The sequence below is a fragment of the Hirundo rustica genome, chromosome 6 (genome assembly GCF_015227805.2).
Source record: "Hirundo rustica isolate bHirRus1 chromosome 6, bHirRus1.pri.v3, whole genome shotgun sequence".
Taxonomy (NCBI): domain Eukaryota; kingdom Metazoa; phylum Chordata; class Aves; order Passeriformes; family Hirundinidae; genus Hirundo; species Hirundo rustica.
Window position 1 is genome coordinate 7,086,450 of NC_053455.1, and position 24,300 is coordinate 7,110,749.

Genomic DNA, 24,300 nt, shown 5'->3' on the forward strand with positions numbered 1-24,300 from the left:
TCTGGAGAAGAGAAGGCTACAGAGTGAACTTGGAGCAATTCCAGCACCTAAAGGGGGTAATAAAAATAAAGAAGAGTGACCTTTTACACAGGCAGATAGTGATAGGATAAGAGGCAGTGGTTTTAAGCTAACAGAGAAGAGGTTTAAACTAGATGTTAGGAAGGAATTCTTTACTCAGAGGGTGATGAAGCACTGGAATAGGTTGCCCAAAGAAGCTGTAGATGCCCTACCCCTGGATTCAAAGGTTGGATGGGGCTTTGAGCAACCTGGTCTAGAGAACGGTGTCTCTACCCACAGCAGGAGCTTTGGAACAAGATTGTCCTTAAGGTCTCGTCCAACCCAAACCATTCTGTGATTCTAAGTTCAGCCATCAGTGAGGACACTGACCAGGCTGGAATCACCCTCTGCTCCCGGCTCACCTTCCCTTAAGGAGCAACAAGCCCTTGTTGCTCCCTGACAATTATTTTGCAGTGCACCAAAATTTATGCAATTTTTACTTTCCTTCTTCCTTTATTCTGCCCATAGGAAAACAGAAAAGAATTAATTGAATGATACTATTTTGTTTCCCTTGTTAAGAACAATGAGGTAATACATATGAGATCATTTTATAACAGGACCTTGATAGAGTATGGACCCTGTTTTTCAGACTTAGCCCAAACCAAGGGGTCATAGGGACTGAACTAATTTGTAGTCAGTAGAACTGAGACTGAAACCTAAAAGATGAGAAAGACAAAAAGAAATCTTTTGTCTTCAGCCAGACAGGACACACAGGCACAGCACACAGACACAGGCGATTATCCCACCAGCTGTAGAGGCTTTAGCTGCCTGCACAAAAAGAGCTCTTTATTAGTGAATGAGATAAATAAACTTAAGTTTTGCAAATAAAGCCATAGGACCAGACTAATGCTGGCAGAAGCCTTCCACCATCGTTTCCCGTTCAGTGTCTGCAGAATATGCAGAGCAAGTTTCTCTTCTCTGTTACCAGAGCTCCCCTTTGTGTCGAACATCTGAATAACAGCTTTAGCTGCACAATTTACAGGGCATCTACCTCGGGTCCAGTCCCTCGGGTTCTGACATGCAGGGGCCATGTGGTCACTAAACTCAGTGTACAGTGGAGCATATTTATATATTTTATTTATATGTTTTTTTTATATTTATATATTATATTACTGAGGAGAAAACCAAAGGCAGGTCATCTGGCAAGAAAAAACACTCTATTGTCAATTCTCAGTCTAAAGATGTCACAGCAGGCATTGGGAAACTACTTTACCTTTTAAAATTTTCGATTTTACCAGATTAATTCTACAAATGGTTTTGGTACTAGGGCAAATGGCAGAATAAACAGTTAGATCCACAAAGTTCTTGTTCAAGGTAATGGAAACTATAACTATTCATAATGCAGGCTCGAGTGGCACCTTGGGCTTAAAGCTCAATTCATAGGCTGTTGAATTCAATCTAACATGTTTCCCCTTTTTTTTTTTTTTTTTTTTTTTTTTTTTTTTTTTTTTTTTTTTTTTTTTTCTTTTTTTTCTGCAATGGTGTAGAGGACTCTCCAAATAAGCTGTACGATATCTGGACACCTTCAAGAGAGACTCCTGACAATATTATCACTTGCAGGACATGGCACTGTCAAAATATTTCTTAAAGAGAAATGGTTTGCAAGGAAGAGAACTCACACTGTTTTCTATAAATAACTGGCTCCCTCCAAGTAGAATTGGGAGCATGGAAAGGCCTTGGGCAAAATGCTGTCTGGCCCAGCCAGTTCCAGTCCTGAAGCTCAGGAGAGCATGTGCTTCACTGGGAATACTGCCACTGTCTGAATGTGTTCGGCATGTGCTGTCACTGCCACTTGTCATGAGAGGGTGGGGAAAGGTTCAGTTCATATCCATCACTCCCTCGGAACTGGAAGTGACAGCACTGCCTTTTACCAACAGAGTTCTTCAGGATTGTTTAAACACAGCTCTTGGTGTTTTGTGTAAAAATGCAGAGAGAGTGAGCTTGTGGCATTTGTTATACAGCTTAAAATGTCCTTTCTGCTCTGTGCAGATTTTCAGCTTGTGCTGAGCTTCACTGTGGTGGTGTGAGAATTAGTTTTATTAAGTTATTAAGTTATTTTTGTAAGATTTTTAAGTTATTTTATAATGGTTTAGTTCACTGTATACCCCTGTGTTCTGCATTGGTTTTCCCTTCTGCATCGGTTGTTTTGTCTATTGTAAAACCCGACGTTTTCTGTCATTCATCCCTTCCCTGCACCTGTCGCTGTCAATCCCCCCCCCCCCTCTCCTCGTGGTCGCCTGCCTGCCACTCAGAGACCCTTCCCTGGCTTCTAGAATCCTCCGGGAAGGGTGCCGAGTGATAGGCTGGGGCCCGGGAGACCCCCTCCCCTCATTTTGTGATTGGTCCCCAGTCCCATGGTTCACACCCCCGGTTAACCCCCCCGATTCCTGTGACTGGCTGACCAGTTGTCGCCACCCCTGTTTCCACCCCACTTTAAAAGCTCATGCACGCCTGCCCCCAGGGTCTCTTCTGGGCCGTGGGTCAGAGAGTGCTGAGCCCCGTGCTGCCTCTCCCCCTGAATAAAATCCTGTTTAACTGAGCCCAGAGGAGTCCGCCTTTTGATTAGCTGCCGTGGGTTGCATACGCCATCTGCTGGCCGTCGCTGAGAGGGGAACCAAGACCCACAGGGAGGAGGTGGCTCGCCCGGTTTGCCACCCCGACCTCATACGTTGCCGCGGTGCAGGAGACTGAGCTAGCCCGTGGCCGCGCTCATCAGCGCGAGGAACAGCACCGCGACAGCGGTTGGCGCCCAACGTGGGGCCCCCACCCTCAGGACACGAGGCGGACCCCGCGGCACGGACTGAGGCTGCAAGAGCCTGAAGAAAAGTCCTTGGACGCCCCGCTACCCTTGGTCGAGCGGCTTCGTAAGATCACGCTCCCAAGGGACGAAGAGGACAGCCTGAAGCGCCCAGCAGGTCCTCTTCAGGCAGCTAATCTCGAGACCCCAGGCTTTATCGCATCCCAGGAGGGGGTAAGCCTTCTTCGTGAGGGGGCTTACTTTCGGAGGGTGCTCCCGGTGTGGAGACCCTAATTTCGGGAGGGATCCTCCAGGAGTGGGGGGGATCCCAGGCTGCGCAGCTCGGGGGGGTGGTGGTTAGCCTCATCCCCCTGCGGATTACTCTCCTCGGGGTGCTCTTTTGTTCTTTTTCGTTTTGTAAACTTTAAGTTTCGGGCAGTTGTCTTTTGGGTGGAAGTGTCCACAGGGGTTTTAGACACTGCGATTTTATTTTTCGGTGCGGACCCCCCGGGTTTGAGTTTCAGGTTTTGCCCGGTTTTAGGGGAGTGACCTCCGCGTTCGTTTTCTGTTAAGTTTGCTTTTGTCTGGGTGTCATCGAGTGGGCAGCAGGCAAGGGGGATTTGTTAGGTGTCCCCGAGCCCCTGATTTTGGTTTCGGTTTCGGAGAGATGGGCGCAAAACTCTCCGCTGCCCAAAAAGGTGTGTATTATAGTTTTAAGTCGGTTGTGGAGCTCGCCCAGTTAAAGGTTTCGAGGGGCGAGCTCAAGGGGTTTGTGAGGTGGCTTTTCCTGCACTTTCCTCGTGTGTCCCCGGAGCAGGTGTACAGCCCCAAGTTTTGGAGGGTTGTACAAAACAAAATCCATGATCTGGTGCTCCAAGGGAACAAGCAAGCCACAAAATTCCTTAATCTGGCTGTGCAGCTCTCAGCAGCTGCTTCAACTACCACCAAGGGAGTGCAGAAAAAGCCCAGTTTTAGGCAAACCTCCCCCTGTTCTCCCTGTCCCCGTTCCCCTTCCCCTTGTCCCCAGAAGGGAATTCTGAAGGGAGCAGCAGGACCCCAACCTGCTGGCTCAGGCTCCCCCAGGAATTCTCAACCCCCCCGCCCGGGCAGTCCTAGCCAGACTGCTCGGGGTTTCTTGGGCATCCCTGGCTGGGATGCTCAAGAATTCCACCCTTCCCCATCTTACCCAGTTAATAAACCTCGTGTTAGATTTAGTCTAGCTGAGACTCCCCAACCACAAAATGGCTCCCCTACCCCTTATCCCCAAGATGGAGGAGACCGCATGGCACGGTTCTCCCCATCCCCCTCTTCCTCTTCTCTAAATCATTTTCTTCCCGCCCCAAACTCTTCCAACCCCTTCCTCTCCTCAGCCCCTCCTATCCCCCAAAAGACTCCACCCATGCTTCCTCCCTCTTCCAAGACCACTCCCACAGCTCCTCCCAGCTACTCCTCCCACGGGAACGCCCACATGACATCATCGGGTTCCCAAACCACGCCCCCTGCCGGAAGACCTGCCTCCTGGGCTTCCGGTTCCCACGCTCCCCCTGCTGGTTCCCACGCTCCCCCTTCCGGTTCCCGCGGTCTGGGCCCGGAGGGGGCGGGGCCAGGGCCTGAGCCTGCAGGGATGCATGAGCCTTCCCCTGTTCCTTCGGTATCCCCAGTCGTTTATAAGGGCTCCCGAGGAGGGCAGCGGGTCCGAGCGATCCATCACCCGTTCCCCCAGTCCACCATCCGGGATCTGTGCAAGGCCCATCGAGATTATGGGCGGGACAGCCCCTATTTCAGGGGTTTGCTCCGTTCAGATCTCGATGCTGCTGTCGTTATTCCTGCGGACCTGAAGCAGCTGTTCTCCTGCCTGCTTGACTCAACAGAGTTCAAACTGTGGGTGGCAGCATGGAGGCAGCAACTCAGGGAGGCCTTGCCCAGTCTCCTCCGAGACCCGGAGACTGCGGTGGACGACAACGGGAACCCCCTCACTTTAGAACACCTTATGGGTGAGGGGAGATGGGCCGACCCATCGGACCAAACCTCAGATATCCCCATCAAAGCCCTCCAGATTGCCAGGGAGCATGCGGTCTCCGCATTTTTTGGAATGGTGCCAGACGGCCCGGTCGTACCCTATTACAAGATCATGCAGGGGGCCAAGGAAAGTTTCACTAAGTTCGTCGAGCGGCTCACCCGAGCAATCGAGGTGCAAGTAACGGAAGTGGCGGTAAGGGATGGGATCTTGAGGGAGATGGTGTTTGCAAATGCAAATAATATGTGTCGGAGTGCAATTTTGAGTCTCCCTCTGGACCCCCCTCCGACCCTTCCAGATATGCTCAGGGTGTGTCAGCTAAAGGTCCCCTACATGCAGGGAAACGACCGGGAAGGGAAATCAATAACACCAAGAGTTTCAGCAGTGTCTGGCACCCAAGGACCGACACGCGGACCGTATGTGCCCCAGAAGAACCGGTGTCTAATCTGCCGGGAGCCCGGGCACTGGGCGAACACCTGCCCACTGCGGGATGCCGTGGAAGCTTTGAAAAAGAAAAGGGGGGAAGGCGGGGGGAGTGGGAACAGGGGAGGGTCGGGAGATAGCTCCCGACAGTTAAACTAAGGGGGGGAGCGCAGGTCCGCCCGGCGCGAAGATAGAAATAGGGCGGACCAAGCAGCGGGGGAGGGGGAAGAAACATCTAGCGCCAATGATACGCTGCCTTTCACTGAGACAGGCAATAATACCGGACGTGACACACCGAATTTGACATACAGTACTGACCATGACCTTTCAAAGCCAATTTTAGTAACATCATCAAGGCATGAACCTTATCGGCTGCGGCTCACCGAAGGGCTCTATCTGAGGACGGCGGATTGGACCTTTCTTTCCATAAACACCAAAGAACAAGGAGCCTGGCCAGTCCAAGGAAAGGAGCTTGTCATCATCGGGGACTGTAAGTACACCCCGCAAGAGGTCGAGATTCTTCCAGGGGTTCTCGTCAACAACCCCAGAGATCTCGTCCTCTGGCTGCGCTGCACCCATCCACCCACATTTATTCCTAAGGGACAGGTGATCGCACAAATCATCCCTACCCGGGGACCGAACAACACCCCGGTGGCTTGCCCTGTGCAAGCCATCACTGAAGAAAGGCCCCGGGTAGACTGTGAGTTCAGGGTGGGCGGGGAAACAATTAACATCACTGGTCTTTTAGACACCGGGGCAGATGTGACTGTTGTGCCAGCCCAGGATTGGCCGTCACATTGGGCTCTGCAGGACGTGGCTGGACACGTTCAAGGTGTCGGAGGGTTGCAATTGGCGAGACAATCCAGGAGCATAGTGCAAATTAAGGGGCCAAAAGGACAATTAGCTAACATCCGTCCTTTTGTTTTAGATTATAAGGAGCCTCTGCTTGGCAGAGATCTCATGTCACAATGGGGGGTCAAAATTGACATACCCGACCCCTCAGTGGAAATTTCCGCAGCGTCCATTGACGAGCGTCCCACCAAGAAACTTAATTGGCTGACGAACAAACCAGTTTGGGTGGAGCAATGGCCGCTTTCAAAACCTAAATTAAAAGTGCTCGAGGAGCTCGTGAAGGAGCAATTGGCCAAGGGCCACATTGTAGAAACCGACAGCCCTTGGAATTCCCCAGTTTTTGTGATTCAAAAGCCGGGGAAGGACAAGTGGCGGCTCCTTCAAGACCTCCGCCAAATTAATAATGTTATCGAAGACATGGGGTCTCTCCAACCTGGGATGCCTTCCCCGACTATGCTCCCCCAAAATTGGCAATTGGCTGTAATAGATATAAAAGATTGCTTCTTTCAAATTCCTCTGCACCCTGATGATGCCCCACGTTTTGCTTTCTCGGTTCCCACCATCAACCGGGAAGCCCCGAGGAGACGCTATCACTGGCGAGTTCTCCCGCAAGGGATGAAGAACTCACCTGTTATCTGCCAGTGGTATGTGGCCTCCTTGCTGTCCCCTGTCCGCGCAGCCGCGGGACAGGCCATCATCTACCACTACATGGATGATGTCCTGGTGTGCGCCCCGAATGATGACATGCTTTCCCATGTGCTTGGTCTGACAGTCGATGCACTGGTTGCTGCAGGGTTTGAGCTACAGGAAGAAAAGGTTCAGCGGATGCCGCCCTGGAAGTACCTCGGGCTCGAAATCGGAAGGCGGACCATTGTTCCCCAAAAATTGGCAATTCGAACAAAAGTAAGTTCCCTTGCAGATGTCCACCAGCTGTGTGGGAGTTTGAATTGGGTAAGGCCCTGGCTAGGTCTCACCACCAACGACCTAGCCCCCCTTTTTAATTTATTGAAAGGGGGAGAGGAGCTGAGTTCTCCTAGGGCGCTTACCCCTGAGGCAGAAAAGGCTTTGGAAAAGGTGCAGGACGCTATGTCCAAAAGACAAGCTCACAGAATTGACCCAGAGCTTCCTTTCAAATTCATAATAATGGGAAAGTTGCCACACCTCCATGGGATGATCTTCCAATGGAAGAGCATCCCGAAGAAGGACCGTGAAGGGAATGATCCACTCTTGATCATAGAGTGGGTCTTCCTGAGTCATCATCGGTCCAAGAGGATGACCCGGCCACAGGAGTTGGTTGCTGAGCTGATCCGGAAGGCAAGGTTCCGGATCAGAGAATTGGCCGGTTGTGACTTCGAATGTATTCACATCCCAATTGGCTTGAGATCGGGCCAAATTTCAAAAGCTATGTTGGAGCATTTGCTTCAGGAGAATGAAGCACTGCAATTCGCTCTGGACTCCTTCACTGGGCAAATTTCTATTCATCGGCCTGCCCACAAAATTTTTAATTCAGAAACTAAATTTATATTATCACTCAAAGAGGTTCGCAGTAGGAGGCCCCTCAAGGCTCTAACCGTTTTTACAGACGCGTCCGGAAGGTCCCACAAGTCAGTTCTGACTTGGAAGGACCCTCAAACTCAGCAGTGGGAGGCTGATATTGCCGAGGTGGAAGGATCACCTCAAGTCGCTGAGTTGGCCGCTGTCGTTAGGGCATTTGAGCGGTTTCCCGAACCCTTTAATCTGGTCACAGACTCCGCCTATGTGGCGGGGGTGGTATCCAGAGCAGATCAAGCGATTTTACAGGAAGTGTCCAACATAGCACTTTATGACTTGCTCTCGAAATTAGTTAGATTGGTTTCCCACCGAGAGCAACCCTATTTTGTGATGCATACGAGATCGCACACCGATTTGCCAGGGTTCATCGCAGAGGGGAACAGGAAGGCTGATGCCCTTGCTGCCCCCGCTGAGATGGCCCCCCTGCCAAACATCTTTATGCAGGCGAAACTCAGCCACCAGCTCTTCCACCAAAACGCGCCTGGCCTTGTTCGCCGTTTCCACCTTACGCGGGAACAGGCCAGAGCGATCGTGGCCGCGTGTCCATCATGCTCCCAGCAGGCTGTTCCAACTTTACATGCAGGGGTTAATCCCCGAGGGCTGAGGAGCTGTGAGGTGTGGCAAACGGATGTCACACACTTCCCACAATTTGGACGACAAAAGTATGTTCATGTATCCGTGGATACCTTTTCTGGAGCCGTGTTCGCCTCTGCCCACACAGGGGAGAAGGCCGGGGATGCCATAAAACACCTCATCCACGCCTTCTCCTTCATGGGCATTCCGAGGGAACTGAAAACCGATAACGGCCCGGCGTATAAATCCAGGGAGCTTCGTAGCTTCCTGCAGCAATGGGGGGTGGAGCACAAGACCGGCATCCCCCACTCCCCCACAGGCCAAGCCATGGTTGAGAGGACCCATGGGACCATCAAGCGTGTACTACATCAGCAGCAGAGGGTCCTCAAGACAGAGTCACCATCAGTCAGGCTGGCCAGAGCTTTGTTTACCATTAATTTCCTAAATTGTTCTTACGAAAGTCTCAATCCGCCCATCGTCCGGCACTTCGGTGCCAGCTCGCTGTTTGGGGTCAAAGAACGACCACAGGTCATGGTCAGAGATCCTGGGTCTGGAGGGACAGAAGGGCCACACGATCTGGTCACGTGGGGACGTGGGTACGCCTGCGTGTCCACCCCCACAGGACCAAAATGGATTCCAGCTAAGTGGGTGAGGCCCTATGTTCCCAAAAGCCCAGGATCTGGCAAAATCAACAGTCCGCAGGTCACCGTGGCAGCGTGGAGGCGAAAAAGGAAAACACTGAACGAGGAGAGCTGAACATCAGCTCCGGGCGGAGTCATCCCTTTCCCTGCTGTTGTCAAATTTAAGTAATGTATTTGTTTAGTGTCTTTCAGTTTTTCATAACAGCAACCCGAGCCGGATTCCCCGCTCCGAGGAGGTTCCACCTAGCCCTCGGAGCCTTGGCAACGCTCAGCCTGAGTCTCCCAGTCATTGGATGGCTGGTCCACCAACCGAACAACTACACCACCATCCGACAAGTGACCAACATCAAAAGGGAGACCAAGGACTGGCTGGGCGGACTGTCTTCTAATTGGGGAATCTCCGGTTGGGCTTCATCTATGATAAAACTGGGTTGCTGTGTTTGTTTGTTTTATTACTTGTTATCCTTGCGTTCGGTGTACAAAAAAGAGGTTGTATAATTTGGTTTCTGCCACCTCACACTCCCCCACAGTTAACCATGTCACCATGCCATCAGAAGGGGACCATGAAGAGGAAGGACTGGAGTTGGAAGAGGTGCTGGAGGGGACCCCAGAAGACGAAGAAGAGCATAGAGTGGGGTACCCAACGCAGCACCTCCCTCCTCCGTTCCAGTCCCACTCCTCATGAAAAAACAAAAAAGGGGGAGATGTGGTGGTGTGAGAATTAGTTTTATTAAGTTATTAAGTTATTTTTGTAAGATTTTTAAGTTATTTTATAATGGTTTAGTTCACTGTATACCCCTGTGTTCTGCATTGGTTTTCCCTTCTGCATCGGTTGTTTTGTCTATTGTAAAACCCGACGTTTTCTGTCATTCATCCCTTCCCTGCACCTGTCGCTGTCAATCCCCCCCCCCCTCTCCTCGTGGTCGCCTGCCTGCCACTCAGAGACCCTTCCCTGGCTTCTAGAATCCTCCGGGAAGGGTGCCGAGTGATAGGCTGGGGCCCGGGAGACCCCCTCCCCTCATTTTGTGATTGGTCCCCAGTCCCATGGTTCACACCCCCGGTTAACCCCCCCGATTCCTGTGACTGGCTGACCAGTTGTCGCCACCCCTGTTTCCACCCCACTTTAAAAGCTCATGCACGCCTGCCCCCAGGGTCTCTTCTGGGCCGTGGGTCAGAGAGTGCTGAGCCCCGTGCTGCCTCTCCCCCTGAATAAAATCCTGTTTAACTGAGCCCAGAGGAGTCCGCCTTTTGATTAGCTGCCGTGGGTTGCATACGCCATCTGCTGGCCGTCGCTGAGAGGGGAACCAAGACCCACAGGGAGGAGGTGGCTCGCCCGGTTTGCCACCCCGACCTCATACGTTGCCGCGGTGCAGGAGACTGAGCTAGCCCGTGGCCGCGCTCATCAGCGCGAGGAACAGCACCGCGACACTTCACCATTACCAAATGCAGTATCCATCATACCTGTGCAGTCAGGGACACATTCAGCAAGTCTAAAACCACAGTTGAAGTGATTGCTTTCAGCTGGCCTCTCAACTTTCAAAGGGCTCAGCTCACAGGGAATAGCCTATGGAAAATGGCCTATGGACACAGGTAACTAGACCTCACAGAGTAAAATTAAAGAAGGTCTTTGTGAAATTCACATTTCTCCAGGAAAGAAGCACTGATTCCTGCTCTTGCTGTGTGAGGAGCATTTACTTTGAACTTGTGGTATAACCAAAATGTTTCTCACTATTTAAGAAAAGATGACTAATTCTTCTTCAGAGCTATTTAACAAGAATAGAAATTATGTGTGCATGCAGAACACTTTGTAAAAGTTTTAAAAAATCCTGAGCAACTCATCTTCCTCCAAGTTTTATTTGCCTTGGCTGGGAGCTACTGTTACTCTTTGTTTGCTTTTTTCCCCCACTGGGTCAAGCACCTACATTGTGACGTTTGTATCATTGTACCACAGATGTTGCATCACCTGTGATAACAGAAGTCACTGACAGTTGCAGAACAAATGTCAAGATTCCCACCCACTTCAGTGGGCTGGGATGTCACAGCATGTTCCATCACAACACCACAGCAGAACAGCACCATCCTAGGATCCTGCCATAGCAGAGTGACACCCAAAACCAAGCAAGAGACTTTTTAGCCTGTTATCTTGATCAAAACTTGAACAGCTGGCCCAAGGATGGGGTTTGGTGTGGGCACTCTTCACATCACTCAAATCTTTATTTGTTCATTTCTTAACCTGCCACAAGGAAGTATTTGAGATCTGCTAATTCTGGGGGATGGGACATAATTTTTTTTACTTCGGCGTTGTGATGAGCAGTGTTTGCTGCCTGTATCTTCAGGAAAATCCCTATTCCCCCCATCAGAAACATTAGCTCTCACTGGGCACCTAATGTGGGTGTACATAGTCTTCAGTAAACTCTAGATTAAAAAGTAATCAGCCTGACTTGAATTTTAGCCTCTTTCCTTCACGTTAGCAACCCTGCTGTAACAAATCCCACAAAAGAAAACATACTAACATTCTGCACTTCTTAAAATACAGGGCTGAAAAAGTATTAAGTTTTACAAGGAGCAACTCATAGGAGGTTATGTTGTCTTTTTCATGTACTAATTCACTGCTCATTCTACTCAGTAAAGCTGACTCAGAAAGGCTTTATTGATAGGCAAACTCTGGGTTTATAAAAGAAATTCTTTTTTCAGACCGTTCAAAGCATACATTCAAGTTGTACCAAGAAGAAAGGCTTCCTAGGACTATTGTCCTATGGTGGGATTACCCCCTGTTCTGGTTTGGCTCAGAGCTTCCTAGCATAAGGTGGGCCTGAGGAGAGAGATGTGCAAGTGTTAGGGATGGTTAGAGTAGAGAGCACAGTCCAGCATAAGTGGTTCAACGAGGCTATAGCTGAGACAAAAGGGGAAAAGCAACAACAATAAAGGAGATATGGGGGTGGCTGGACACTGCAATAGGTTGCCCACAGAAGTTGTGGGCTCTGCACCCTTGGCCATCTTTAACGTTCTGGACAGACTGATCTTGCTGACCCTGCTTAAATAGAGCAAGTTTGACCAGCAGTTCTCAAGAGGTCCCTTCCATCCTCAGCTGGCACAACAGCAGAGAAATCAGCTGGATCCAGAGGTCAGGACTGAAGAGAAGAAAAGCATTGCCAAAGCTTGCTAAATAATGCCAGGAATCATTTTTACAAAGATATTATGACATGAATGTCTCATATGTTCCAAAATGGTGAGTAGATAATTTCTGAAGGGAACACTCATACAATCAAATTCCTAATGTGTAGCAACCAACTCCACATAAGAAGTGCTAAAAGCTCCACAGTTCACCCTGTCTTCCTTAGAAAGTAACAGGGAGGCATGGACACTTAACCTATGCCCACATTTTCTAATTTCTTCACACATGAGGACACTTTCCATCAGACTTTTCCAACAGTATAGCTACAGGGAGCACTGTAGAAACAGGACACTGGCTCATGCTCATATATTTGCCCTTCCAGCCCAAAGTATTCTGACTGATTAAGAATATGCAGTAGGCACCTGCAAGAACTGTTCCCATAAAAATCTGGGAAGTACTCCTGCTAACAAAGCTTCAAACACCTGGAATTTTAGATTAAACAAAGCACAGTGCTAAAGCTGGCAGTTGTGAAAGTAAATTGCCCTCACATTTTCCATTAACCCAGAGGACTGCAGCGATCAGCACAAGAGACCATGGGCTGGGAAGTTTGGTATGGATCTGCTGTATTTGGTTTGAATGGCCTGGTTTTGGTAGCAGGGGTGCTACAGGAGTGGCTGTCCAGCAATCCCTGGTAGCTCCAAGCTGGATGTGCTGCTGGCCAAGGCTGGGCCAGTTAGAAATGGTGATAACACCTCTGTGATAACATATTAAAGAAGAAGAAATAAGTTATTGTGCAGATGTAACTGCAGCCAGAGAAGAGCAGGATGAGAATATGTGATGGGAACAGCTCTGCAGACACCAAGGTCAGTGGAGGGGGGCAGGAGCTGCTCCAGGCACCAGAGCTGGGATTCCCCTGCAGACCATGGTGCAGACCATGGCGAGGCAGCTGAGCACCTGCAGCCCGTGGAGGAGCACAGGGATGCAGAGATCCACCTGCAGCCCCTGGAGAAGACACAAACCAGAGCAAGGGGACGTCTGAGAGGAGGCTGTGACCTCGTGGGAGGCCTGTGCTGAAGCAGGGTGCTGTCAGGAACCTGCAGAGCTGTGGAGAGAGGAGCCCAAGTGAACCAGGTATCCTGGTAGGACTTGTAACTCTCCGGGAAACCCATGCTGGAGCAGCCCATCCTTGAAGGACTGACCATATGGAAGAGTGACCCACTCTGGAGCAGTCTGGAGAGAAGTGCTGCCCATGGGATGATCTCACACCGGAGAAGCTCATGGAGAACTGTCTCCCATGAGAGGGACCCCATGCTGGGAAGGGGAAGGACTCCTCTCCCTGAGCAGTGGCAGAAACATGTGATGAACTGATCAAAACCCCCATTCCCATCTGTCTGCACCACTGGTAGGGAGGAGTTAGAACTGGAAGGAAAAAACAGTGGGGGGAAGGTGTCTTTAAGGTCTTATACTGCATCTCATTATCCTACTCTGACTTTGTAAGTAATAAATTCAACTGATATCCCTAACTGGAGTCCAGTTTGCCCGTGATGGTATTTCGTGAGTGATCACTCTCTGTCCTTATCTCAACTCATGAACCTTCATTATTATATTTTCTCTCTCCAGTCCAGGTGCAGAGGGGAGTGTCGGCTGGGTGTCTGGCACCCAGACAGGGACACCCACTACACCTCTGTAACGCTGTTCACTCACTCAAAGCCAGTCTGTTCTGCTTTAAGCCCAAATTCATCTTGCAGTCAAGATGCCTGTTTTCCAGTCCAAGCTCAGAAACACAAGTTTATGTCATGGTGATCTTTGGGACAGTTTAGAAAGAATCCAGATGCTCAGCACAGGCTCTGCCATATGTACCCCACAGTGGCAGGACACCAGCATCCTCCTCCAGACTTCTCCATTCCCTACCTCCCAGGGCTTTCAAGGAATGTCCTTTGGCCAATGGCAAGTGGACAAAATTGGCCAGTTCTCCTTCATAGAAGCCCTCTGTTATAACATGATATAAATCTTCCAAGTCTAAGTCTGCATCATGTGTGAGAAGGTACTGATGGGAAACAGCCAGGATAAAAGCCAAGCACCATATCCCAACTGTTTTTCCAGCTCATTGAGCAGTACTGGGGCAATTATTAAAGATGGTAAATCACAGAGCCTAAAGGGAAGTGTGAGTGTATATTGGTGTTTGTAAGGAATTTTAGCTCTAACGTGGATGTTCTTCCTGTTGTAATAATCACACTTAAATAAGAGATAATAAACCCCATACTGAGAGCTACCAGCATCAGTTTTTACATTTAAAAGGTAATTGTGGAATGCCCCACACTGGGTGCAGTGAGGTGAGGAAGGAGTTGTAGCTGCCAAGACACAAGCTGATGGCAGTGAAGATGCACACACAGCTCCTCATGCCCACATTCTTGCCTACAACCACACAAACCCCTGACCTCTCAGGACACACACCCCTACTCCACTCTAAAGCTTCCCCATACGCAGCAAGAGAAAGCACCCCAAATGAATCCTTTCCTGTGTGGTAAGCACTTTAGGTTACTAACAGATTGGTCAATTGAATTCCAGCATAGAGTCAGTTTTAGCTTGAATTTATAGTTCTTCAGCTGCAGCTGTGAGAAATGTCAATGCCACAGGAGTGGAAAAGCTTCCCCCAACTCCCAGTAATCCAACCCTGATGTACAGCAGTAGTACTAAATATGCTGAGTTTAAAGGGCTTAACTCTGTTAGTGGTGCAAATAAAAAGTTATCTATATAAAATCAATTGAAATATTTATCTTTAATAATGCCACTGGCAGACTCCTTTTCAACAAAATCTAAGGCCTCAGCCTGGATGAGGATAGTTGTTTCTCTTAATAGGATAACCAATTATTATTTTTTGTACTTTTCACTCTTAAAATGCCTTTAATGTTGCTAAGATCAATGATGATGAGCAATAACATCACACCTCAAGAGAAGTCCAATGATAAGGGGGTGGAGACATGATGACACACAAATTTCCTGAACCAGCAGGCACAGAATTACCCTCACTGATTTCAACAGCGCTTGGATCCAGCTAAGCCAGAACTGCTCGAGAGGGATTTTGGACAAAAACACATTACAAAGTGCTTTCCCAAACCAGAAAAGTAGTCCTGCACAAACAACAAAAACAGAACGACCCATGTTCCATCCAACAAATTCTTGGATGCTCCTCTTTTTCTCACAGAGCTGTGGATCTCCATGGAAAGCAGGAGATGGAACAGTGTTGCAGCCACATCTGGGAAGATGACATGGGGGCACAAACCACCCCACAGAGGGCCATGGGTAACAGACAGCTGTAGAAATAAAGGCATCTTTCTTCCACTCTGTCCTCAAGGCCTGATCTTTTGGACTCAAAGCCATTTTTGGGCACTCATCATCACTCTGGATACAGGCTGTGGGCAGCTCTCTGCTTAATTTTTTTCTAAGGCTGAGGAAAAGAAATAAGACATTTTCTCCACAGTCATAAGTCTCAGCATGCTTTGTCTCCTGCAATCCAGAAACACCAGCTAGTAAGCACATTTCAAATTAAACTGCTCTAAACTGTGGCAGCAACTCAGACCATGCTGCTCATCTATTCCTATTCTGACATCCCACCATGTATGTCCACAGGGTCAATACCTGCACCAGTGTCATTGTTACACTGCAGAAGAAGTCTCAGGGCACAATCTCTTTGTCTTGTTGACTCATTGCTACAATATTGTCTTTGCTGATCCTGTCTGATTCGTATGGGGACTCCTCTGGAATCTGCCTGCCAGTCCCACACTGCTCTGGCGAGCACAAGGGACACCAGCAGCATCCCAGCTTGCACCCAGAAGGCACAGCTCTTCTTGGAAGGATTATTCATTTTCTTCTCCTGGTTTCTAGGCCATAAAGAGGAATCACAGGCAGACTTCTCCCTGCTGAGCTCACCATATTTCTGCTCCACTGCAAGTCTACAGGCTCTGAATCTTCCTGTGGCCCAGGCAACACCAGCCACTGTCTCTGTCTCAGGAACAGTTTGGAGTACAGGCTCATCATGGTTTTATCTGCAAAACATTGAGGCTCCAGAGCAGAATTACATATGCAAGCATCTGCACAAGCTCAGATTACAAATGTCAAAATCCAAAGCTCCAAAACAACAAAGAGGACCAGAAAGGTCCTTATTGTTCTTCTTGGCAGCTATGGCTGACATAGGACAAAACATTACTACTGCCTTGCTGGATAATTTAAAGGTCTTGGAGACAGGAGGAAAGGATGGACCATTTCATGGCACAGACTTTTTAATGAGATCTCTAGCTGGTTTATGAATCAGGAAGCTCAGAGAGAGCTCATAGTAGCATACATGAGCAAGCCTTGCTATTTTGAAAAATCTTTCTCCCAGAGATGTGCAGGACAGACACTAGAGCTCTGCAGACTTGTGAGACAGAATCACTGGAATCACAGCTTTTCTTCCCTGATGCAGCTGAGAATGAGGCAAGGGACACACTCCACAGCTTCAGGGCAAGCATTAGCAATGTGTCTCTGAACAACGTGCCTCACCTGGCTCTGCCTCATTTATTAATGGAGCAGCTCTTGGTGTATCCACCAGACAAATCACTCAGCTCTTAAGCAAAAGAAGGGAGAAGTCCTCTGTAGTCAAACACTGGTAACTAAAAAATTTTAGTCAAAGATAATTAGGAGGAGGTGGAAATGTCAAGGTAGTTAATCACATCTCCATTGCTTCCATTTGTATTCTGCTTTAGGCAATCAATATTCCCTGCTTTCTCAGCTACCTTATCTGAAAAATGTGGTAATACACAACTCACAGGCAGGTTGGGACAGGGAATTAGGCTTTTGTTTACTGCACGGGGTGCCCCAACATGCTGTACAAGTGTTATGAATGTTTACTATGTGAGAGAGGGAACTATTTAGAAAATGGTCTCTTTAATCTGAATTCTCTCTCAACATCAAAGAGTTGGGACAACCTAGGGCCCACATTTATCAAGAACTTTGGCACTGTTTTCAGTGGAATCAAGTGTGACACAAAATCTTTCAAACTGTTACCAGGACCTTACGCAGGATCCCTGTGATGTCAATAGGAACTGTTGGAATTCTGTGAGAAGGTAAGATGATGTAGCTAAAGGAAGCTAGCTGGAAGAACACAAAAAAGGAAAATTCACTCAACTACGTACAAATTTGTGTCATTGGCATAGTAACACATGTGGATATTCAGGGATAATCTGAACTGTTATTGCTGAATTTAGAGTGACATATAAACAATGGTCAGTACTAAATCCTTGCATGGTAGGCAAGTGATCAGCAAGCTGGAGACATAGGTCAGGAAGGCATTTGAGAGGTCTGTTTGTTACTGCAACTTTGTGGGGCACAACCAGCTTTAGCCCCCTGCCAGAAATACCTACAAAGAAAGTACCCTTCACAGGTTTTACAAAAAAACCAGTTTGTTGGACTTAAATCTGTGCTTGGAAGTGATTTGCTTAATTTGTCTGTCTTTGCACTGAAATGGACAAAGAGCACACCAAGTATCTGTTCTGCTGGTTCAGTCATCAGTCCAGGAACCATGAGGAAGCCAGAGAGGAAACACCATCCTAACCCAGAAGAGCAACTTCTGTAGTGACTGTCCAACACCTGGCTGTGTCACCACCTTCTTATTTCAGCGATGGAACATATGATGTGGCTAAACAGATTAGGAGACAACTACACTTGGGAAACATGTTATGACGGAAAAAATCATAGCTCAAGCCATCTACTATTTCATAAACACAGCTTAGCTCTAAGGGTTGTTCCAAAGAGCATACACTGAGATCAATCTCAAGCCTTATGTCAAAGTTCAGTCATCTTCTGATCAAAGGGAGAGAGAACCAATAGCATGTGTTTAAACCCCGTGACAAAGTTGCGTCCCTCATCATGGTAGATGAAGGTACATTTTTGGGTAATTCATTCATTGTTCAGTGAGGCATCTCTAAACACAAAAAGTTCCCCATAAACATTTGAAGTATCAAAGTTTAATACCGGCTTTCTGGTGTGCTCCTGAAAACAGGTTTTTGCAAAATCCCTTTTCTGACCAAGGTTTATAAACCTAATCTAATTTGTCTGTTCCTCCCCTTTACTAGAGACAATGTCCTATCCTAGCCATCCCACCTAATGGGTAAAGCAAAGCTTAAAGTAATCCCTCGCTTTGATGGTTTGGGATCAGTTTCCTATGACAAACCACAGGTTCTGTGGCCTTGTGTCATCACAGGCACAGCTGTTAGCTCACCAATAACATTGAAATTCTTTCTGGCATTTATTTTGCAGCCTTCAGGGTTTTTTTAAAGAGCAAGCTTCATAACTTTTGACATGTTGGGTAAGAGGGGGTGGATGCAAAGGTAAACAGTCACACTGTGGGAATTGCCAAATCAAACCCAGGGATTCTGGCAGGGAGGTGAGGAAGGGAGAATGACTACGCTGGAGCAACACTCAGAGCAGAGAGAACTCTCTTACACTGAGGCTTCAGCCTATCTCAAAGTAACTGTTTTCATCTCTCTTTATCCTAACAAGCATTAAGAAGTAAGCCTGCTTTGATACTGAATGCATAAAGCATTGATTTTTGCTGCCAACTCTGTAAACATTTTTACAATGTTTGTCTCCTTTGCACGTTGTTTCTCTGAGAGTTCCTATATGTGAAGAGGAACTTTAACATTTTTACTGCATTTCAGGGTTGGATATGGCTCTGAGCTGGACAGAAAGATCTGTTCAGCCATTTCTCATCACATAATCCCTTTTCTGTTCCTTTCCCTCTCCATTTCCAGCATTTTGATCTCAGGATGAAAATTAAAAATAAATGTTAAGGAACACACTCTTACTTAGAGACATGATGTGCACAACTTCTGAGGAAAAATCCCAGCTTGACTGCCACATCAGACAAGTTAGAAATGCAAAAGGACTTCCTGCTCTGACAAAAGGTTAGTCTGATTTTCTGGCATAAGTATATTTAAAATTCATAAGTCTGTCCCTTCCCGAAAATTAGAATCTGGATCAAAACTAAAGAAGTAATAGAAGAAGTTGTTTGGAAGTATTCTTAGTTCCTTTCCAGTAATAAATCTGGGTAATATTCAAAGTTTTATCTGTCATCATAGCATATGTATTATTCAAAAGCTGGGGCATTAAGAAAAGCAAGAAGGGAGGTTTATTGCTCACACACACATGTAAATCATGCAAGTTAGCAGCTCTGGGTAGGAACCTCCAGCTCCTGATGGCAACAGTGCCTTCTGCTCACTCTGCAAGTAAGGTCACCTGGGTATTTTAAACAAAAGGGCTTCCTTTTTTCCCTTTCACTGCCTGATATTTTTACACTGCAATCCTGAGTGTTAGGTCTATTTTTGGCAAAAGTTGTTTTTGTGAGCTTATCCAATCCTTAGCTGAAGGAGTTCATCTTCCGTGGGGTTTTTTTGTTAACATTGGGTCATTTCCCCCTCCAAGAGCTCATTCAGGCCTCAGATAAAGGCAACAGAAGAAACAGCTAAGGCACAGAATTTTAAGCAGCCTAGAAAGATCCCTCTTCTTGACCAATTGCATAATCTTACTTTTGACTGTATAATACTGCAAGTGCCTGTTGCTGCATACTAGGAAATAGAGGGAATATGTAATGAAGGGGAAAAAGAAATTTCTTCTAGCTTTTTGTATTTATTCCCATGGGTTTTTTTCTTATTTAACCTATAAAAGCCTTAAACTACAATGTTTTCTCTCTTTTCCAAACCACTCCTATAGAGAAATTTCTGACCTTTTATCCTACAATTACAACATGTTGTTAAGGTACTTTAACTTAAGGTACTTTAATCACTCAAGGTGATTAAAGGTGATCTCTACCCTCAACAGAAAAACAGAAAAAAAAAAAAAAAAAAAAAAAAAAAAAAAAAAAAAGGCAGAAAAAACCAGAAAATATGTCACTTTTTAGCGTATGAAAGGAAACACAAAGGTAATTTATCCTCAGATGAGTTTTGAAGTGTGTATGGTTTATATTCCCCTCCCAGAATGCCAAAGAAGCAACCTTAAAGCCTCTGACCTTCTGAAACAAAAGAGCCTATCTATTTCTATCCTTACAGTTCTGTGCCCTAGATGGAAGCTGCAAGACCTGCATTTCTCTCTTCTCAAAATCTGAGATCTCCCCAAATCCCTTTGTGAGCTGATTACATTATGGAGTAGCAGGATTGAAAGTTTTCTCAGTAAATCCTTTGGAACAGATACTTTATTTTTCCAAACCTATGCATTCTATGTAAAGCAAAAATCGATGTGCAAGCAACTTCACACAAGCCTTCTAAGCCTCAAATTCTCAGCAGGAACACTGCTGTTCTAGCATTCAGTCCTGACTCTCCACAGCGTGATGATTTTGCAGTGAGTTTAACCCATTTCTTTGCTGTACAGCCAACATGTGGCAGATGCTGCTAGATCCCAAAACCATAAGAACACTGATTTACTGGGGGCACAGGAATGTGCCACTATTCCTCAACAGCAATCTAACAGTGTGGGGTCAGCCCAGCATCAATCCCCATCTGCCAGTTCTCTGCCCCAGAACTCGTTATCACCAGTTTCTCGAGTCATGGACCTGTTCTCTAACCATGTGCTAGACATTAGCAGGGGGCACTGAAGAGTTCCTTAACAGTTCTCTGGGTCACAGCATTATCTTGCCTGGGGCAAGTTTGTCCCAGTGATATTCAACTGCTTTTTCCATCCCCAGCTCTGGCTGGATGCTAATCACTCATTTGCCAGATGTGTGAGAAAACCACTGACAACCAACACCCTAAGAAAGGTCCTAAAACATGTGCACTGGTCTGCAGAGTAAGGAAAAGCATTGGTTATGCAAATAACAGCACATGTGGACAACTGCATGGATCTCATGGGAAACCACCACCTTCACCAGTTCCAATGGGATTGCTTAGTGCAAATGCATCCCTTGGAGGCCGCTGCTAGGAACTTATTTCTTGCTCTTGAGAGCTCCTATGAATTTAGGCCACAATCCCATCCCCATTGCCCTCTTTCTGGTCAGCCACTGGTTTGGTGACTTTTTATGTTGGACAAATGTGTTGAAATCCTGAAAAATAAAATTACTTATTTTTATGCCAGTAAGAATCATGGATTCTTTACAAGGGCATGTAGAAACAAGGCAAGGGGGAATGGCTTCAAATTGAAAAGTGCGTAGATTTAGATATTGGGAAGAAATTCTTTACTGTGAGCGTGGTGAGGCTCTGGCAAAGGTTGCCCAGAGCAGCTGTGGCTGCCCCATCCCTGGGAATGTTCAAGGGCAGGTTGGACAAGGACCTGGTCTGGTGGAAGGTGCCCCTGCCCATGGCTGGGGGGTGAAACTAGATGATCTTTTAAGTCCCTACCAACCCCAAACCATTCTGTGAGTCTATTATTATACTCTTAACTTCTACTCATGGCATAACCTGTTAGGAGAACCACAGGACAAGAACCACAGATTATTCTTACACCGATGTGGGACTTTCCTACGCATTCGCTGCGCACAGCCCAGCATCAGCACCCCTCACCCTCAGCTCCCCCGGAGGTTCCCTCTCCCTCCCGCCGGCCCCGCTCTCTGTGGAGCAGGGGCCGGGCACGCCCGGGAGCGCTGCCTCGGAGGCGTTTTGGAGGTGTTTTGGAGGCGTTTTGCAGGCAGCCATTTCGCCTCGGCCCCGCTCCCCCGCGCTGCGGGAGGCACCGGGAGTGGGGCGGGCCCCGCCGCCCGCGCTGAGGGAGCCGCGGGGCGGGGCGGGGGCAGCGCTTGCGCGGCGGGGCCGGGGCCGGGGCCGCCGAAAGTTCAGGGCCACGTGGGGCGGGAGTGGAGCGGCCGCGGGCACAGCGCGTCCCGCAGACGGCCCGGGAGTCCTCGCCGCGCTCGCCTCTGCAGGCCCGCTGCTCGTCCGCCCTCCGGCCCTCGCCATGGCCCCCGCCGAGATCCTCAGCGGCAAGATTGTCTCCGGGTACGTAGCGGGGCCGCCCGCCAGCCCTGCCCGCAGCGCTCGGCCGGGTGCCCTCGGGCCGGAAAGTCTGGGAGCCGCGGGGCTTTTGCCCTTCGGGAAGGGACCGGTGTAGCCGGGCAGCTGAGGGGTGCCCCGGCCCCCCACGGGTGTGCTGGTCCCTGGATGGGGCTGTGGGGGGCTTTTACTTTGGCTCTGTGGACGAAGCAGGTTTGGAGACACCGTAAAGCTTTTTCACTACGTTGCAGCCAAAGCTCGCTTCTTCCTGGCTGTAAGCTGGGAGTTACTAGATGAAGTGTGCTATTAAAGGGCTTCAGGAGGATGCAAAGTGCTGTCAGTGCTCCCCAGAATCCAGCGGAGCGTCTGGTGGGGTCTCTTTGGCAGCCTTAGAAAGCACCTGGTGACCGCTCAGCATCGATGAGAGCCCAGGAGGATGTGAAGCCACCAGCTGACCTCCAGCTTCTATGTGTGTGAGCTGGGCTGTTGGCATGGTTTATGAGCAGGGGTTGGGGACATGTGCTTTAGGTATGGGCTCTGTTTTCATACTCTACAAGCATTGACTGTTCCTCTTTAAAGCAAAGTAAATTAGCCCATGTGTTGGATAACACATAGCTGGATGTTCACAGGTGTCCTGCCAAAGCTATTTAAAAGATTTGGGAGACCTTGAAGGAAAAAGTGTTCTCATACTTGTCAGCATTTACTTAGCTGGCAAGCCCTGGGTATAGGTGAGCCTGCGTTGTTTGCTTGCTTTTCCTGCTGCCACTCAACATACACATTTGGTAAGGAAGCCAAATAAATTTCCCTAATCCTGGAGAAAATGCAGTGTAATGGTTTGGTTGTCTTCTGTGGAAACAGGGTTTGGTTAGGTAGGTTCATTGGGTATCTCCTATCGATATAATCAGGGAATTCAGACAGAAAGGTTACATTTGAAAAGGTAGAATCTCAGCAAAGCAGTTAGTCCTCCTCTTAGGTATTGCTGTACATGACACAGCGGTGGATTTTTTACTTCTGAAAATAGGCCTAATTTGTCTTGAATCTGAAGAACTATGAGGAAAGGCTGCTTGCATATTTTTTACCTGTTAATTTTGGAGCCAGTACCACCTGTGTATTGCAGGCTCTCAGTTTTACATGCTTCATTCCACCTGATCCTTTTGGCAGTGTTGGGGCCAGCACACTCTGCAATGCTTGCTGCTATTGGAACTTCATGATTTGCTTGTTGTATGTTTCTTTCTTGTCATAGAAACTCACCCTGGAGTGCAATGGGTCCTGGAAAGATGCTAGTTTGGGTACAGTGATAATTCACATTAAAACTTGTAACTTCCTTGACATGGCATGTTGTATTACTTACTTAAAGATACAGGGGTGAATTTTTTTATTTCTGTTTGTTTTGTCTACTATAGTAGTAGCTATAAACTAGCAGTCCTCAGAGGACATTCATGATGTGCAAATACCTGAGAAGAGGCATGAGCTTTTAGTAGGCGCATACAGGAGAAAGGTTTGATTAACTTTCAGCACATCTCTTAAGGTATTTGGCTGAAGCCTGTCTTCCAGAGTCATCAAATCTTGACCTGAAGATACCATAAAATGGAAAAATAATTGCAGTTGTTCAGCTGTCCTTCAGTTCCTTTATTTGTGCTGCATTTATGTTCAATACAGCAAAAGCATCACCTGCTCCCCTTGGGCCTTAGGTAGTTCTGCCTTTTTCTACTGGAGTACTTGAAGGAGCCGTGAGGAACTGGGCTGTCCACCCTGGAGACAGCTGTCCCTTTCTTCCAGACCCCTAGAGAAGTGCTGGTCCAAAGGATTCTCACTGTCCAGAGTTCACCTCCAGCCCAAGAATCTGGCAGCAGCAGGAGTGATAGGCATGTGGTTTTTCTAGGAATTTGCAACTGAACTGCCTGTTGTAGAAAGAGAATGTCCCTGACTTTACATCAACTACAAAACCTTTTCAGTTACTGTCTTGTAGGGGGTGGATTTTGTTACTTTACCCTTTAATCAAGAAAAATGTTTATTTATAAGTCAGTCAAATATTGACAAATGAGTTGAATCAAACAAGTGGTGTTCCAGCTATGTAATACTGGGTTTCTGTGTGTGTTTTAAATCAAAGCTCATAAGTATTGTGAACTTTCTTCTCCAGCCACCAAGCACCCCTTCCCCAAAATAAATGAAAAAATACCTAATTCACAAACATGCCAGCCATTTAAACAAAAATCAGGTAGATACTGAAATGTGAAGCGTGTAAAGAGAATAAATACCTTGGAAGAGTTTCCTTGCCTTATAAATAAGGAAAACTTGATGAGGTGATAAAGCTAGTTCACACCTTTGGAAGGCTCAGAAGAGGTACAAAGGAAAATTGACATTTTCAGTGACTTTGAGAATTA

General features: G+C 47.7%; 1 protein-coding gene across 1 annotated transcript in view; it reads left to right on the forward strand.

The window, feature by feature from the left end:
- Nucleotides 1-21,786: 21,786 nt before the first annotated feature.
- MTHFD1 (methylenetetrahydrofolate dehydrogenase, cyclohydrolase and formyltetrahydrofolate synthetase 1) overlaps nt 21,787-24,300 on the forward strand; it is a 39,969-nt gene continuing 37,455 nt past the window's right edge. The window contains exon 1 of the mRNA XM_040067725.2: nt 21,787-21,922. Coding sequence (XP_039923659.1) covers nt 21,882-21,922 — 41 coding nt within the window. The 5' untranslated portion in view covers nt 21,787-21,881. The remainder of the gene's footprint in view (nt 21,923-24,300) is intronic.